The 18,069-nt window shown below is 30.7% G+C and overlaps 1 protein-coding gene and 1 non-coding gene across 2 annotated transcripts; one reads left to right on the forward strand and one right to left on the reverse strand.

Annotated features, from left to right (window-relative positions):
• Window positions 1–10,632: 10,632 nt before the first annotated feature.
• On the reverse strand, window positions 10,633–13,015 carry LOC130982601 (wall-associated receptor kinase-like 20). The gene is made up of 2 exons (XM_057906640.1): window positions 12,121–13,015; window positions 10,633–11,054 (listed from the first exon to the last, which is right to left on the reverse strand). The coding sequence occupies exons 1-2, from the start codon at window positions 12,974–12,976 to the stop codon at window positions 10,999–11,001; spliced, it is 912 nt and encodes a 303-aa protein (XP_057762623.1). The 5' UTR covers window positions 12,977–13,015; the 3' UTR covers window positions 10,633–10,998.
• Window positions 13,016–14,562: 1,547 nt separating this feature from the next.
• Window positions 14,563–14,633, forward strand: TRNAG-GCC (transfer RNA glycine (anticodon GCC)). The gene has a single exon. It is a non-coding gene; the product is annotated as a tRNA-Gly (tRNA).
• The last annotated feature ends 3,436 nt before the right edge of the window (window positions 14,634–18,069 follow it).

The raw sequence follows: 18,069 nt of genomic DNA on the forward strand, positions 1-18,069 counted from the left end.
CCGGCCACTAATTCAAAAAGGTTTGGCCCAAAACGGGCAAAAAACGCTAACAGGTTGGATTGAGCCCAAGTTGGGCCAAGCCCAACATATATAAGATCATTAATGAAGCTCATTCAGCCCATAACATCACAAAACACAATTTTGCATGCTAAAATGAGTTGAGACGAGAAAGGGGCAAGGTTACTATTCACATACAACTTCCGGTGGCTATATCTCGAGCTATGGTGTTCCGATTTGCGTGACATTTGCGGCTACGCTAAGCTCTCGACGAGCCTGTCATTTCTAGCTAGGTGTTATGATAAGTTTCTCGCAAATCTTTGCCCTATTTTCTGACCTAAGAAATTAAAAAACGTAGGTTTTGGTTTTGAGTGAGATTTTGTGTTTTGATTGATTAGGTGGTATTTAAGGTTGAGCTATTGGTGGTTTGTACTCCAAACACCATCGAAAAAGGTAAGAAAAATTTTTGCCTTGTGAAATTGTGATTTTGGTAAATCTAGGTTGATTTGTGGTAATTGATATGGTTTTAGTTGAGTTCTTGCAATTGTTGGAGTTGATTTGGAGCTTTGAAGGTGAGATTGCTAATTTGTTGGTGATTGAAAGTTTGTTTGGACTCAAAGTGGTGTTTGTGCATATTGAGAATTGGCCAAGGTATGGTCTCAATTTTCTCTATGTAATATATAATATTTCTGTACACTTAGGCTAGTAAACCATAGGATAGGTTTGGATTGAATTGGTTGTTGAACTTGTTGAATGATAATGTATGATGTTTTAATGATTTCGATTATTTTGATGAATTATGTTGTTAATGTGGATAAATGGTGTTAAAGATTGAGATTGAGGTGGAATGAAGTTAATTATGATGATTGGTAGTGATAGAATGATGATTGATGAGTATGTTGGTTGAGAAATGGTTTAGTATGATAAATTTGATCATTGGGGTAAGGATTATGTGATGTGAGAGAAAATTTGTAAGAGTGGTGAATTGAGACACAAAAAGGGTAAGTTCTGATGTGAATTGAGGTTTGAGGTAGTTTAAATTTGCTTTGATTGTGAATTTTAGAAATTTGAGAACCTTGTTAACTTTTGGTAAAAAGCCAATTTTTGGTGATCTTTGATGAATTATAACTTGAGCCTCAATTTTCGAAATTCGTTGGAATTTATCTTAAACAAAATTTCATTTAAAAATATTTATATTGATATAAAGTTTAACCAAAATAGATTTTTGTAGAGGAAGTTATGACTGTTTAAAGTTTGGTGCCAAAAAATGAATTCTGCAACTTTGAAATTTTCTGAGTTTGGTGAGGGTTGCGTATGTGACATGGTGCACGCGACGCGATCAACCTATTCAGGTTGGGCATCTCGCGTACGCGAGGCACTGCATGCGTACGTGAGCCAGTAGATTTTCGACCCTTACGTACGCGACATAGTGCACGCGACGTGACCAAACCATTTGGGTTGGGCATCTCGCCTATGCGAGCAGGTGGTTGCGTGCGCGACCACCCCTTTTTAACAACATGCAGACGCGAGGCAGAGGCTTGCGTACGCAATACCCCTGTTTTGCTGAAACATGATTTTTCTCTGTTTTCAAAGGTTCTCCTATTTTCTAAAATTCCTTCAAAGGCTAATTAAGAGTATTGTCTAATATTTAGGCTCTAATATTACTAAAGATAAGTTAGTGAATTATTTTAGTGAATTTCTATGTGAATTTAGAAAATGAAGACTTAGGATTCTGGAGTACTGAGGGTGGATTAGTTAAGAGAAGTGATAGAGTATTGTAAAGACGACTGGTATGATGAAATTGTGGAGTAAGGGTTGTGGTTAGTCCCGCTTACATTGAGATGTGAGGCCTGTGGCAAGAGTATCCCGTTTGCATCCTTTTGGAATCACTAGAGTGTGCAGGCACTATATCCTGGCCCGTGGCAGTTGAACCGACAATGTGATATCACAGTCAAATAGGATAGGCATTCATCATGTACATATTCTATCTATTTGTTTGCTTTGCCGACTTGAATTGCTTGCCTAATTGTATAGCATGATTAATTGCTTCTTGAATTTCTTGATATATATGCTATACTTGTGCTTTACTTGCATTGTTATTACTTGTGTTTTCTACTAGGATTGAGGAGGATCGAAAGGCGGTGGCGATGGGATCGCATGGCGGTTAGGCTGGTGAAAGCTGTGGGACAGTACTGAATTGATAGTTAGAAATCCCTTAGGATAGTTACCCCGTTTCATAAAGTATTTAAAGTTATGGTTTTAATTTTAGTTATGCTTTAAGTTGAATCTTATTATTGATATGAAGTTCTAGGATTGTCTCTGGCGTCCCGGGGTCTTATATCTTACATTTCTGGGCACTGTTACTATACTGAGAACCTCTGGTTCTCATTCTATACTTTGTTGTTATTTTTCAGATGCAGGTCGCAAATTCACCTTGGTGAGTTGCTTGATGGTGACAGAGCGGAGGACCTTTATCATGATTTTTGGAGTCTTTGGTTATTTTGATTTGTTCTCTCACTTTTGTATTTATTTTTCCTTAGAGGCTTACCTTGAGAGAGATATTCTGTATATGATGTTTTAACTTGCAAAACTCTGTATGTCTGTATATATACTAGTTGGCTTAAACTCCGCGGGTTGCGGCTAGTACTATATGAGTATTCTACTTATATATCCATATACATTTTGTTATCTTGTATCTATATCTTTTGCCTCGATTAGTGTAGTTTTATGTGAACATTTCATGCTTTTGAAACTCTGTTTTTGAGCATATTTTTTATCGGGCTTCTAGAACAATTACTTCTTTCTATATATATTTATGTATAAACTTTAGGATTGTCATAACCTTTTATTAACCTTTGCTTTATGGCATGAGGTAAGGCTTAGGGTAATTAGGGTGTTATATTTAGTGATATCAGAGCGGTTTGTCCTCGTGAGCCTGAGGGATGGATTGATTGTGCTTCATTGCATACTCTATGTCTTTTTCTTTGATGCTATTTAGGTTATCTACTTGATATTGCATAGCATGCTTGTTTGTGAGTGCCTTTTTGGGATAATTGAAGTACTAGACTTTTGATATTGAGACTGATCACTTTGATATCTATTGTTTGGTGTGGACAGGACCCTGAATGGTGACTCAGAGACAAGGTCAGACACGTACTCAAAGAGATTGTGAGGATGATCAACCCCCTAACGACCATGTCGGGTTTATGGCCACGATGACTAACTTGGCTAACTCTATGCAAGTGAACGCTACTGCCACGAATTAAGTTGTGAAAAGGATAGGACGACCAGCTAGAACTGGGTACGGAGAAGGGATCGGGACCAACATGGATGGTGTCCCGATGGCACTAACCGCTTTCTTGAAAGTTGATCCCCCAATTTTCAAGGGAACAATAAATCATGCTGAAGCAGATGACTGGTTCAAAGATGTGGAGTGTGTACTACAAACTCAACACGTCCCACATCTTAAAATAAGGCAGCTAAAGAAATTAACTAAGAAAGATCTTGGCAAGAGTTGATGGTCAAGGATCACTATCCTTGTTACTAACCACAACATGATGATTACAAGGATCAATCCCACTTTGTCATCCCCAACATTGGAAGAAAGTCAAATGGGCTTAATTAATCCTAATCCATAAGTGCTAGCCAACTCACTAATTAACTTAGTGAAAGACTAGCGTCAATAGAAACAAGACCAATTAAGATCTCCAAATTATCAATCACTTGGACATTAGTAACTCAAGGTTACCCAAGTTACCAACCCAAGTCAAGAATACAAAAAATTACTCTAAAACTAATTCAAACATTTTATCAAACACTTGGTAAGCATAAAAGAAAAAACATGGTAAATTGTAATAATAATAAAATCTACACTACCAATTACAAGAGAATAATAACAATAATCCAAACAAGCATCAAGGAAATGTAAAACATCAAATTGTATTAAAAGAAATTGAAAGTAACAAGAGTGTTCGTAAAACTAAAGAGGAAAAATAAGAAATTAACAAGAGAAACTAAGAGAATTAAGATGCTAGAACAATAAAAAGTAAGAAAAACTAACTTAAAATAAGATTAAAATCTAAATCTAAGGAGAAATTAAATTAAGAAATCCTAAATTCTAGAGAGAAATTAGAGCTTCTCTCTCTAGAATTGGCCTACAACATAATGTAAAACTAAAACTATGACTACTTGATTCATTCTCCCCTCAATCCCTGGTTCAATAGCATCAGAAATGGGTTGAATTGCGCCAAAAATACTCCAGAAATTGCCCCTCACGTGTTTCTTTAAGGAAGCACTTTTTGCTGTCTCGTGTATGCAAGCATTTGGCTGCATATGCGGATGTCTTAACACACATCCACTATAAACAATTGTATATTATTTTGAAGTCTCGGATGTTACTTTTTAATGTCACTAGAACTACCTCATTCAAAACTCTATAGCTCAAGTTATGATCACTTTAGTACGAAGAGATCAGGGCTGATAGCTCTACACATCCTTCATTTCTTCATGAATTCTCCACTTTTGCATGCTTTTTCCTTACTTCTTCAATCCATACTTGTCTGGTAAACCTGAAATCACTTCAACAAATATATCAAAGCATCGAATGAGATTAAAGTGAATTAAATCTCGCAATTTAAAGGCCCAAAAAATATGTTTTTACTCTTAAACATAATTTAGGAAGAACTCACAAAACTATGCTATTTTAAATAAATGTAAGAAAAGTTGATAAAACCCACTCAATTCAATCCAAAACCATAAAATTGTGGTTTATCAAGCTTAAAGCCTTACTCATGGCACATGAAGAGTTATTATAGAAGTATAAGAAACCTGAAAGCCTTGTTCAAGCTCACTTGGCTCATACGCAGGCTTCTCAACAATTCACTTGAGGTGGTTTTCAATGAGGCAAAGGTTTTAACAGGTTCGCTCAAGGTGGCAGAGTAATGCAGTCTCAATTTTAAGGTAATGGAAGAAAATCTTTATGATCACATCCTCAATGTCAAGTTTGTAATAAAATTAGACACACAGTGATTTCTTGTTGGTACATGTACGATTTAGGATTTAGAAGAGTGAATTTAGAAACCGCTTCAATATCGTGAAGTCCAGGAGAAAATCTTTCATATTATAGTAACTTGAACGAAGTATAATATGCAACACCTTCAACATTCCAAGATCTTAATTGGTATCCAAACTCAGGCGCAACTCATCATATAACGGCTGATGTTGAAAATTTCAAAGAGAAATATGAATATGCTGGCTCAAAGAAAGTTATAATTAGTAATGTGGTTCAGGTTTCCAATTAGCCATATTGGAAAATTTTATTCTTACATCAAATCTTAGTACAAAAATGTTCTTTCTTACTATTCTTGTGCCTCAAATTTTTAAGAATTTATTGAATGCTTATCAATTTGCTAGAGATAATAGAGTCGTATTCAAATTTCATGATGATTGTTGTCTTATCAAATACAAGGTTTTCAAGAAGGTCATACTCTAAGAAATATTTGATAAAAGCATGTACAAGTTTTTTAAGTGCTCGTTCAGATTCTCATAATGTTGTTGCCTATGCTTTTCTTGCTTTAGTACCAAGAAATAAAGATTCCATGGTGTGACATGCTCGAATTAGGCATCCTGCTAATAATACTGTTAAGACAGTTCTTAGTTCTTGTAATATTTTCTCAGAATAATTAAGTTTTGTTTGTCCATCTTGTTGCATGGAAAAAGCTCATCAGCTTCTCTTTGATAATTCCACCATTATATACTTAAAGCTTTAGAGTTGATGTACACAGATATTTAAGACCCTACCCCTATGCAGTCAATAAATAGTTCTAGATATTATGTACATTTTATTTATGCTTTTTCACGTTTTACTTGGATTTATCTCATTTTTTTCTAAATCTCAAGTCAATATTGTTTTCCAAAATATGGTTGAATTGCAACTTAAAAACAAAATTAAATATGTTTAGAATGACAATACTAAAGAGTGTTTGAGCTTGGCCAAATATTTGCAGAAAATAGGTGTGATTTAGTGGTTCTCATATCCTTATATGCATCAATAGAACTGTTCTGCTAAATGGAAGTAAATATATATAGTAGAAATAGGTTTAGCATTGCTTGCTACATCCTTAATACCAAAGAGATTTTTGAGAGATGCCTTTCTCACTCAAGCTAAGCTCATTAACATGCTGCCAAGTCCAACTATTGACAACATTAGCCCCTATGAGAACTACTTTAACATCAAGCTAGATTACGTCTCTCAAGACCTTTGGGTGCTTGTTCTTCATATACAAGACCTTACCATGTTTATAAAATTGATGACAGGTCCGAGCCACACATGTTTTTTAGGTATGTTTCACAACACAAAGGCTAAAAGTACTTCAATGATAAAGGGAAAAGAATTATTATCAAGCATATATTTTTTTATGAAACAAAGTTTCCTTTTAAAACTAGGAATCATCTTTCCAAGGCCTTATCTCATTCAAACCAACAATCAAGACTATCTCACAATTTTAGCTAGTCAATCTGAATTTGACTTTACACCAACACACCTAAACTAAACCAATCCTCACTTTCAGAACCAACACAATACACCCAACCAAAAGAAAATAGATTAAACACTACAAATGAGCCTGAACCAAACCCACCAAATGAACCAAGTGCACAAATAAACACGAAATATTACAATCTCACCATGATTAACCTAGACACTTTATGATAACTCACTCCATGAATGAAATCTTTAAGCACAAAATATTTTAAGCCTGCCTCACTTACAGTACATGAATCACTAAGAATATCTCATTGGAAGCAGGCAACGGATGATGAGTATGACACATTAATGAGAACTCAGACTTGGCAATTAGTACTACTTCCTAAAGTGAGAACTTCAATTAGTTGTAAATGTGTGTTTTTTGAGTCAAATACAACTCAGATAGCTCCCTTCAAAAGTATAAAGCCCATTTAGTAGCACAAGAATTTGGTCAATGACTTGGTATGTACTTCAAGAAAACATTCAGCCTTGTGGTGAGTCCAACTTCCATTAGACTTATTCTTTCTCTGACAAGGTCATTTGATTGGCAAATAAGGCAGTTGGATGTTAATAACGTGTTTTTGAATGGAGACTTAACTGAAGAGGTTTATATAAAGCAACCATCTGGCTATGAGGTTGACTCAACTAACTTGATTTGTAAACTAACCAAGTCACTTTATGGGTTGAAGCAAACATATCGAGCTTGGTATGTTAAGACTTTGCAGTAGTTCAGGGTCAGCAATACAAAATTAGATACTTTATTATTCACTCAGATGAACAATGGTACTATCACATATCTCTTTGTGTATGTCAATATCATTGTGACAGAAAATTTAGAATCATAGATTGAAGGTATAATCAACTAACTTAGCTCCTTTTTTGCTTTAAAGGACATGGGCAATCTTAACTATTTCCTTAGGTTGGAAGTCACTCATATAGAAGATGGGGGCTTATTTTTGTGTCAATCAAAGTATGTTGGAGAGTTATCATATTGCATCAATTGATTTTGTTAATTTATGCAATCACCTTTTGAAGCTCACTACTGAAAAGTAGCTAAAAGAGTTCTTTGTTACATAAGTAGCACTGCAGACTTTGTAGATATAACTCTCTAAAGATTTTAGCCTCAAATTCTCAGTGACTCTGATTGAGGTTCTGATCAAGATGATCGCAAATTCACAAATGGATTGTGTGTCATTCTAGGTCTGAATCTAATTTCTTGGTCTTCAAGAAATCAACATTTTATCACAATGTCCAGCATCAAGATAGAGTACAGGAAAGTTGCTGATGCTGTCACTGAGGCCATGTCCATTAAGAACTTATTAAGTGCAGTTCAAATGCCACTTCAATCCCTACCATTATACATCGTGATAACCTTAGTGCATTTATGTTAATTGCCAATCCTGTTCTGCATTTCAAATCGAAGCATGTGGAGCTTGATGTTTATTTTGCAAGGGATCTAGTGATAAAAGGAAAAGTCAGGGTCATCCATATCCAACACTGCAACAAGTTGTATATATTTAGAGGTGTTTGCGGTGCGGTTTGGATCGGTTTTGAGTCAAAAACTCATCCGATCTGAACACTGATTTTACTTATGGTGCAGTTTGGATTTGATGTTTTTTTAAAAAAAAAATTGATCCGATCCAATCCAATTTCAAGCGGTTTGGATTGGATTGGATTTGCGGTTTTATAAATTAAAAAAATTAAATACATATAACAAGTCCTAACATCAAATTTTAAATAATCAACAATGACATAACAAGTCTCAACAATATATTAAAAAGCCAATGATAACATAACAATAGAAATAAAATTATAGGTTAGTTAAAATAAATAAATAAATAATATTTTGAACATAAAATATTTATTAAATAACAATAATACATGAATAATATAAAAATGTATAAAAAATCGAATATGCTATAAGTATAATTGTAAATATAATAATAATATTATAACACATTGTGCGGTTTAGATTGGATTGGATTGATTATGAAAAGTAGATCTGAAATCCGATCCGATCTAGCGGTTTGCAAAAAATAGAATCCAATCAAATTCGAATTAATACGATTTTAATCGATTTTAAATTTAAATTAGATTGGATGAGCGGTTTAATTTGGATCGGTTTGGATTTAAACACCCCAAATATATTTACCAAAACAAATCTCTTTTATATTGTTTGAGGATTTTCGTAGCAAACTCAAGCTTGGACGAAAGCCAATCCTTCATTTGAGAGAAGATGAAAGAAATAAGAGAGAGAAAGTCATTGAGTATGTTGGTAGTCAGGGACGGTTCTACATACATTGTTGTGGAGGCATGCGCCCCACTACAATTTAGAATTTTTTTGAGTAATATATGATAATAATATTTATTTGTCCCCATTAAATTATTAAATTTGATCCCACAATAAATTTTTACTCAACTTTTGGTATTTAATCGTCAATTTAAAAATTTTATATTAGAAATTCGTTAAAACTTAGAATGATCAATTCTCAAATTTAAACGAAATTAGTGTTTTTTTTTTTAAATCAACTCAAAAGAATATAATTTATCTTCTTTTCAAATTAGCTTTAATTTTTGCATAGCAACTTTATTAATTAAAAGAACTTTTTTAACTATAAATATAAATAAGAGTCGACTTCTAATTGTGTTAGGAAGTGAATTTTTAAATAATTATTTAATAATATATATAAAAAGAGAGAAATTTTGATGGTAGTTAACAGAAAAATTATTTAATTTTTTAAAATATAAAACCTAAAATAATAGAAATTTAAATTATATATTATTATTTAAATTACTATTTTAGTATTGTAATTTATATATTAGATATTTTGAAGGCTAATCATATTTTACAATAATAAAATATAATCATAACAATAATTATGTTATATGTATATAAAAAATAATTATTTGTATAAAAAATATATTAAAATATAAAATACACATTAAAAATAAGTTAAACAATACATATATTTATACACAGATATATAATAATTAATAAATAATTTAATATTTAATTTTTTATATATATATATTATTTTTATTATAAAAATAATTATGATATATAAATTTTACCCCACTACCAAAATTTTCTGGATCCGTCACTGTTTGTAATTTGTTAAGCATCATAATTAATTAGTGGTCAGTGAGTTAGTTACAAAGCTTACTCAATAGTAGCTCATACATCTCATGTAGTGTACGTCTGTGTATATATATATAACTCTCTAAGCTCAGTCTCATTTAGTTAATGATGAGTACATTCTTTTCTCTCTTACTCAAACTCTATGTTCTCTAAATCTCTCTTTAAACTTTCATATTTTGTTTGATATTTTTACACCTAGATTTTCTAACTTCTTTTTATAATTTTTTTTAAACAAAAGAGAATGCGTTTTGCCCACTGGCACATGTTCACAAACAATGAATATTAATGAACATCAGAGTAAAAAGATTGTACACTCTAATTAAAAAGAAGGGTAAAGTTACGATGCCTATTCCCTACTATTGCAGAGAGAATAAATCTGTAAAGCATGCTGGACCTTCTAAGGTTAGTACGTGGTGATAAGGTAGGAAAGAAAGAGGCCAAGAGTGCAAGGGGTTTTTTATAAGTTGAAAAAGTATAGCTAGACAATAAAAATATTAAATAATATAAATAATAAATATATTAGATGTTTAATTTATTAAGTATGTGAATAGTTATCTTAATATTAAGATTTAGGTGGATAATTTAGAGTATAATATATTTTTATTTTATTAAATTAATTTTAGAGCTCATTATTTACATTATTTACAAAAATTATTGTCTACCTAACAAAGTTCTTATAAATTATAGTGGACACTGGACAGACGCTAAAAGGCTTGGAACCTCATTCCATATCCTTTCTTTAAACTTTATTTTTTGGGCGTATCTAATATGCCTTAGTTAATATGCTAGCATTCTAGAGGTTTACACTTTACACTTGAAAAAAAATGTCTGTCATGATGCTTATGGAGGCCCACGATGCTTTCACCATTGAAAGAAGGTATGATGTATAAAAAAATAGAAGAATTAAGAGTGTTAAAATAGCGAAAATTAAGAGTGGGTAAAATAGGTTTTAGGAAAAAGTAGAAAAGTTGTGTTAAAAAATTATTTCTCTTACTAATAAATAATAGTAATAATAATAATAATGTAGCCAAAATGGATATAATTTCCCTTCGGTGCGCATCATTTTTTTGTTTTTTTGGTAATTTTAGTTTTAGCATTCATTGAATGTAAAACAGAGATGAGCTCACAGGAGAATCAAATTACAATTTGCATGTGCACATTTCTGCCACCCCGTGAAAACCGGAAACAATTACCCTAATTCATTTTAACCATGGAAGTCACACACAACAATATTCCACCTCCAACAAATTAAAACAAATCTATATATATATATAATAGCCCACCAAGAAGAGTTTTTGATTGCTTTAATGGTTTTTGATCTTGCTTTTTGATCCATAAGCTACAAGAAGAACCAAACCACTGACCATGCCATAGGATAAATCAACCAAGCAATCCCTGAAAATCATAAGACAATTTTTTGTTCTTAGCTTTAATTGTTCACTTTTACTCTACCCATTAATAGTGTTAAATTGATAAAGTTAGTACATATAAGAGTATCTAGACAAAATTTGGTGTATTTGTACTGAGACTAAATTTAGTAAATTTTTTAGAGAGATATTTGTGCTTTTAGAAGCATAAGTATATTTGGTAAATAAAAAAAATTATATGTTTATGTTTTTAATTGTTAAAATAAAAAACTTTAATATAACTTCAGACATCAATAAATATCTAAATTTACTCTTATATTTATATATAATATTTTTTAAAATAAAATTATTTATCAAATATAATTATGAGTAAAGTATCGTTTTTATCTTCAACGTTTGGGGTAAATCCTATTTATGTCCCTAACGTTTAAATCGTCCTATTTGTATTCCTAACGTTTATAAAAGTGATTCAATGTTATCCTGTCGTAAATTACACATCATGAACTTTAGTTTGAGTTTTACAAATCTCTTCTTAAAGTTAGAATACAAATATCTAGGACAGAATCGATGATTCATTCCAAAAAATAGCTCATCAAAAGTTGAAAACAATTCCTATAACATTTATATAATTCACTTTTTTAAGGACATAATTTAACCTAAATACAAATAATGGGTACAATATTGAAATCAAACACATCAAAGTGAGACTTAATTGAGAATGAATATATCCAAGTGAGAATAATTGAAAAATACAATCTGATTTGTTAATGTAATTGATGGCGGGATAGCATTGAATCATTTTTATAAACGTTAGCGATATAAATACGACGATTTAAATGTTAGAGACACAAGTAAGACTCACCCCAAACGTTGAGAACAAAAACGATATTTTATTCTATAATTATTATTATTTGTGTATATTAAAAGTTATTTTTAATTTAATTTATGAACATAGATAGTACAACTTTAAAAAGTTATTTTTTAAAAACTAATTTCAAAAATTTATTTTTGAAAAGGAAGAATTTTATAAAACTAAGTCTAAATTTGTGAAAGTGACGTGTATAAAGAAAAAGAGGAGTGAATTTTTGGCTTACCGTTTCTAAAAGCGTTATTGTAAGATGATGTGAAGTAACAATCTGTTGTAGTGTTGATGCCATTAGGGCAATTGCATATAAATGAATTATAAGGTCCATTGTATCCACACACCCCATAACTCTTTTCACAAGCAGCACAAGAGTTAGGATAATCATCCGTCACACTAAACTTGTACTTTAATGCTATCCCATAGTTCCACTTCTCAGGATCAGATTCTCCCTCGTCGAAGTTGTAGAATCCGGTATATGACGGACACTGAAGCTTCTGAAGATCCATCTCGAATGACGGACCAAGATTCACCGGTTCATAAACACAACATGTGGAAATTGGAAGGTTAATAGTGCTAATAGGTTTGCATGAATACAAGAGACTACAAATTGGTGTACTTTGATCACACAAAAGCTTGGAATTTGAATTTGAATTTTTGTTGTTACCATCATCAATATCATCATAACTTTGTGTTGTGCATATTGATGATGAATTGATTGAACAATCAACTAGGGCAAAGATGGTGCTATCATGGAAAGTGAATGGTGCATTCCAATCTAGGCCAAAACCTTTGCTAGGGAGAGTGCAAGAACATGTTGACATAGTAGGGTCAGAAATGTAAATTACTTGGTTTGAATAGTCAATTGAAGTAACAAGGTACGAGCCTGTGTGAGTTGTGAAGGTAAGTTTTTGTTGGGAGCAAGAAATGTGTGGTTGGAAGAGTGGGTTACCGCAACCAGGGCCACTACCAAATGGGTACTTTAGGTATTCTTTGCCACAGTTTCTTTGGCACACTTGAGCACAGGTCAAAGGTGGAATAAGGAGAAGGAAAATTGAGAGAAGAGGAACAAAATGAGGGAGGTCCATTGTTTTGTTAAGAGGAAGAATAATGAGATATAGAAAGAAGAGTGGCTCTGCTTTGTAACATTGGTGATGGTATTTATTGAATGAATTGTTGAAATGAAAAACCTCTAGCTTGAAAGAAAGTAGACTAATGTGTTTTTTTTTTCTTTTTGGAGGAGTGAATATAAAACGGAAGCAGCAAGGAACTTGCGTTTTTGTTCTATAAGGATTTCTTTCTTTAATATCTAAAGGTGTTATATATGCTCTGTATATGTATTTAATTGTTATATATCAATAATGTAATTGTATTAATTAACTTTTAAGATAGTAAGTGACTAAATCGTATATTTTTGTTATTGAATATTTATGTGTAAATTTTAAGCATTGATAATGGATTCATTAAATGCGTACCACAAATGTTTATATATCCATGTTCTTTATAAGTCATACATTATATATATTAGAAAAAAAAGCTAGCTATATATTAAAATTAACTATCAAAATTAATTATTATATATTTGTGTTTAAAATATATATAATTTAATTTATTTTTAATGTATATTCTATACTAATAAATAATTTTAGTGACTAATTTTAATGTATATTTACCATGGTGCGTTGATAACAAAATTATAATTTTCTATACTAGCTAGGCCAACCTTCATTTATTGAATGTCAAGATTTATGGTTTGAAATGAACAAACCGAATAAGGTGGTGGAGTTCATTAATAGTTTAAGATATCATACAAAGAGAAATCACATGGTTAAATGATTGATCAGCTTCTTAGTTGGTGGAATCATACGCTTAGAGTCCAAAATCATTGACCTCCGTTATATTATGCTGAACATTTACTTATTAGAATCTAAAACCTTTGAGAAATTCCCTTCTGATTCCTCATATTTCGTGAAAAATTGAGCTTTTGATATATATAATTATTATTATTTTTTATTTATTTTTGTTTTTTTAAGAAAACAAGAAAGAAAGATCTAAAAAGAAAAAGCAACAAATTAGAAAACCAACCGTGGTTCCTGAAACAAGGGTTGCCGAACATTTCTATGCTTTTGAAAATAAAATTTTAATTAGTGCCCGTGCCCCTGATTATAACAAACACAGAGAAAATAAAAAGCACTAAAGATATGAGTAGAATAATGTAGTAATCATTACATTTATACTTCTAATCTACTTTTTTATTTCTTCATATTATTAGTGTTCAATTATTGTCATCATATCCTAATTAAATCAATTTCATAGTGACCTTAACCATTTGGATAAAGTTGGTGGAATCCGAATAAGAATGTTTTTAAAACAGAATATATTCATATACAATTATCATACTTTCTACCTTTAATTGTTAATGCTCGTCAAGAAAAGAAGCATTTTTTTGTTTATTTCACGTTTATAATAATATAAAACTCATCACTTCTACGAAGTACATGCTAACTTCATAACACTACTGATCGAATTTCATGGTATAATTTCTCTACTATTGTTGGTCATGTGTATGTTGTTCAGTTCTAACACTAATTCTTGCTTAAGAGTTAAGACGGCCTCTCTATGTAGTGTTATATACATAGTTTAAAAGGAACTTGGAGTTTAGCAGAATCAAAAAGCACCAGTGGTCTAGTGGTAGAATAGTACCCTGCCACGGTACAGACCCGGGTTCGATTCCCGGCTGGTGCAAGTTTTTTTTTTTTTAAAATTCCATAAGTAATCTTTAATGCGTACTTAAAATAAGTAATCTAACCTCATGAAATTTCCATTTCAATCTTATATTACTATATTACCCACACCAGAAGAATGCTTCTTATTATTATGACATGCAAATATGTAAACTTCATATCAACGTGCACTTTTTTTTTTCTTCAATTGGTGAAACTTAATTGAAATATCAACCAAAATAAAAAAGCCTAAATATATGTCATTCTCTCATTAATTAGCCAAATTACATGCATCACTTTCATACTTTATATATCATGAAACGATATTGTTGCATTTCATTTCATTTTCAGTTGAGAATCCATAATATAAGAAATTTTATATCATTGTCGATTCTTTCAAATCTACTATGATGATCTCAGTTTGTTTAGTTTGAAGATTTATTTGGGTGACTTTTTAATAAATTTTTTTTGGTTATCTTTTTTTAAAAAATTAAAAATAATTTTATATTAGATATAAAAATATCTTTTATTTTAAATTGTGCTCATACTTTAAATTAATCACTAAAATTTTAATTTATTCAATTTAATTCCTAAAATTGATAATCGTAACTTATTTTTAAAATTTGTTTGAATCACTTTTATGTAAACTATGGCATTAATTTTGTATTTTTTTCGGGTAGAAAAAACATAGTCAGTTTTTATATATTTGTATATAGTGTTTTCAAAAAAGAATTAAAAGTAATATATTTTTTTAACCAATTTGCAATTATTGAAAATAAAAATTATTAATTTTTTCTTAAATATATAGTGCAATTTAACAAAATAAAAGTTATTGCTAAAATATATTTTTAAAATATCTGAAACAAACATAATCTAAAATAATGTTTCAAACAATTTTTTATCAGGTGTACAAACTCACTCTTTTAATTTTACCTTCTAGTATATATAAGATCTTTTAGTTTTGCATCTAAACATAAATTCAAAATAAAAATAATAAGTCACCGTCTAAAATAAATTTATATGAATAAAAAAAAGTCTAATTCAGCATAAATTGAAACTTCATTCAAGTTGCACTTTATTTAACCACACCAAAATATTTTTAGAAAAATGCTACTTGTACAATAAAATTTAATTTTTTGTCAGTCTTTAATATTATTTAATTATTTTTTAATTAAAATATATTTCTATTTTTTAGATATACATTAGTAATTAAAATTAATTTAAATTTTAAATCCTAAAATTTCTTTAACTTCCTATCTACTTTAGAGTTAATTATTGTTTCCTTTTTTTACGTTCCTATTATCACCAATAACTAGAGATCCAAAATTAACATTCATCATGCCACCTTTAGCCAATCTAATTAGCCTAAAACTCGTAGTCCACTTTTTGGACCTGTTCTCCTCCTCAAGCTTCTCCAGCGTAAGAGGAAGCAGCCTTGTGAGGTAGACGCGGTGAAAGTCTCTTCAAGTCAATTTAAAGATAAATGTGCTCCATTTTAAAACATATCCAAAATCATAAATCTAAAATTTAAATTTAAATATTAAAAAATAACTGTAACACATCTAAAATTATGAAGTTATACAGAAAATATTTTTGAAACACATCTAAAATTTAAATTTAAACATTAAAAAACAATTGTAATACATCTAAAATTATGAAGTGATACATAAAATATTTTTAAAACACATTCAAAATCATAAATAAAAATTTAAACCCTTGCAATGGCCGTAATTACAGATATAACATTGTTGATAATTTGAGAATTGTGATTCTTTAAGTTGTTCTACTACCTAAACCATTCTCCAATGCAAATTAGGATGTTATACATGGCATGAAAAATCAATATGATTGAATAACTAAACAGATACATGCGGTTAAGTATGAATCGCTTTCTCTTAAATACATCCAAAATACCTGAGGTCCACTTTCAGCGCAAAAGGATTAGCGACGCTGATGAAGATGAACACGATGAGGAGTAGGACGAAGCGAGGCTGCGGATTAAGCGGCGAGGAGGAAGGCGATGCCAAACACGAGCGAGGCGGATGAGGCGTTGTTGAGGAACGGCGAAGCGGACGAACGGTGTTGGGGATGACGCGGCAGCGCCGAGGAAAAAGGCGGCAACGCGGAGGATAGCGACGTGGATGAATAATCACACGGACGGTGTACATAGCTCTATGAGAATGACGGGTGGATTGGAAGCTTTATAATCTCTTTTTTAAGAGTTTTTTACAGGGTGGGTTAATTAAAATCTTTAATTTTACTGAATTTTTATTTTTCGAAGTGTATTTAAATGATAATCTATTAATAATTAAAAATAATAAAATTAAAATAGAAATTTTAAATTTTAAATTTTAGTTTTATTTAGTTTATATTTTAGATGTGTATTCAATTTTAAAAAAATACTAAATCTATTTAGATGTGTTTGTTTTAATTTTCTTAAATTATTGTAATAAAAAACTAAATATTTTACAATTTTTAAAAGATACTTAATTGAATTGATATTTTTATTGTAGATAAATATCCAATACTACAACTCTAATAATCAAAATATCACAAATGAGTCCAAGTCTTAAAATTGAAGAACAGCATGTATGTCTATTATATCATCATCTTCTAATGCTTTGTCTAGATCGAATTTCTCTTGAATTATCATATTGACTTTAATTTACTAAAAAACTTATATCATGAATCTACATGCTTCAGGAATTAGAAGATTCGATAAATTATCTCTAAATCATGGCTCTTTGTTTATATCAAAGCCCCTATCTATAATATTTACATCATCTTTTATTTATTTTACATCTAAAATTCTATTGCCTTTTTTTGAAGTTTTGTTGAAATCAAACTGCATGACAAAATTAGTTTTTAAGGAGGTGACTTCCACTAAATTGTTATGCATCTTAGTCTCTACTCCATCTAGAGTATTTTTAATTATTTCGATATTTTCCCAACTCTTGAGCTAACTTTGAAAATTATAACATGCGTAAAATAATGTTTAAAATTGTTGCTATTTTGGATAAGAATAAAGTTCATGATTATAAATAAATGAGAATTTGATGTTACTAGATAACAGATACACCATAAAAATTTATAAAACCGCAAATTCATGAAACTACGATATCATGCCATTAAAAGCATGAAACAAAGACAGTAAATGCTGAGAAAACGGTTACCTTGGAAAAAGGGAATAAAGGAAAAAAAGAAACTCAGTAGGTAACACACTGTTCATTCTATCACCTAAAATAATACTGACTTAAACATCGGAGTGTTTTATAGGTTGCCTTTTCAACTTAGTTTTGACATTACTCAATTTAGAATTTTCGATCTCCTGATCTCATAAGCTCGTAACCTCAACAAAAAATACGGACATTTGGCATCATCTGTATGGATCTTACATTGTTTGGACCATGGTTGATAAGAAAATTCATTCAGTAATTAACCCAATCTCCCTTTTCAAG

The sequence above is a fragment of the Arachis stenosperma genome, chromosome 5, assembly GCF_014773155.1.
Source record: "Arachis stenosperma cultivar V10309 chromosome 5, arast.V10309.gnm1.PFL2, whole genome shotgun sequence".
NCBI classification, from domain to species: Eukaryota; Viridiplantae; Streptophyta; class Magnoliopsida; order Fabales; family Fabaceae; genus Arachis; species Arachis stenosperma.

Coding starts and splice junctions, on each gene's coding strand:
- LOC130982601 (XM_057906640.1), bottom strand. CDS start 12,976: ATGGACCTCCCTCATTTTGTTCCTCTTCTCTCAATTTTCCTTCTCCTT. Junction 11,055..12,120: donor CAATAACGCTTTTAGAAACG/GTAAGCCAAAAA, acceptor TATGATTTTCAG/GGATTGCTTGGTTGATTTAT.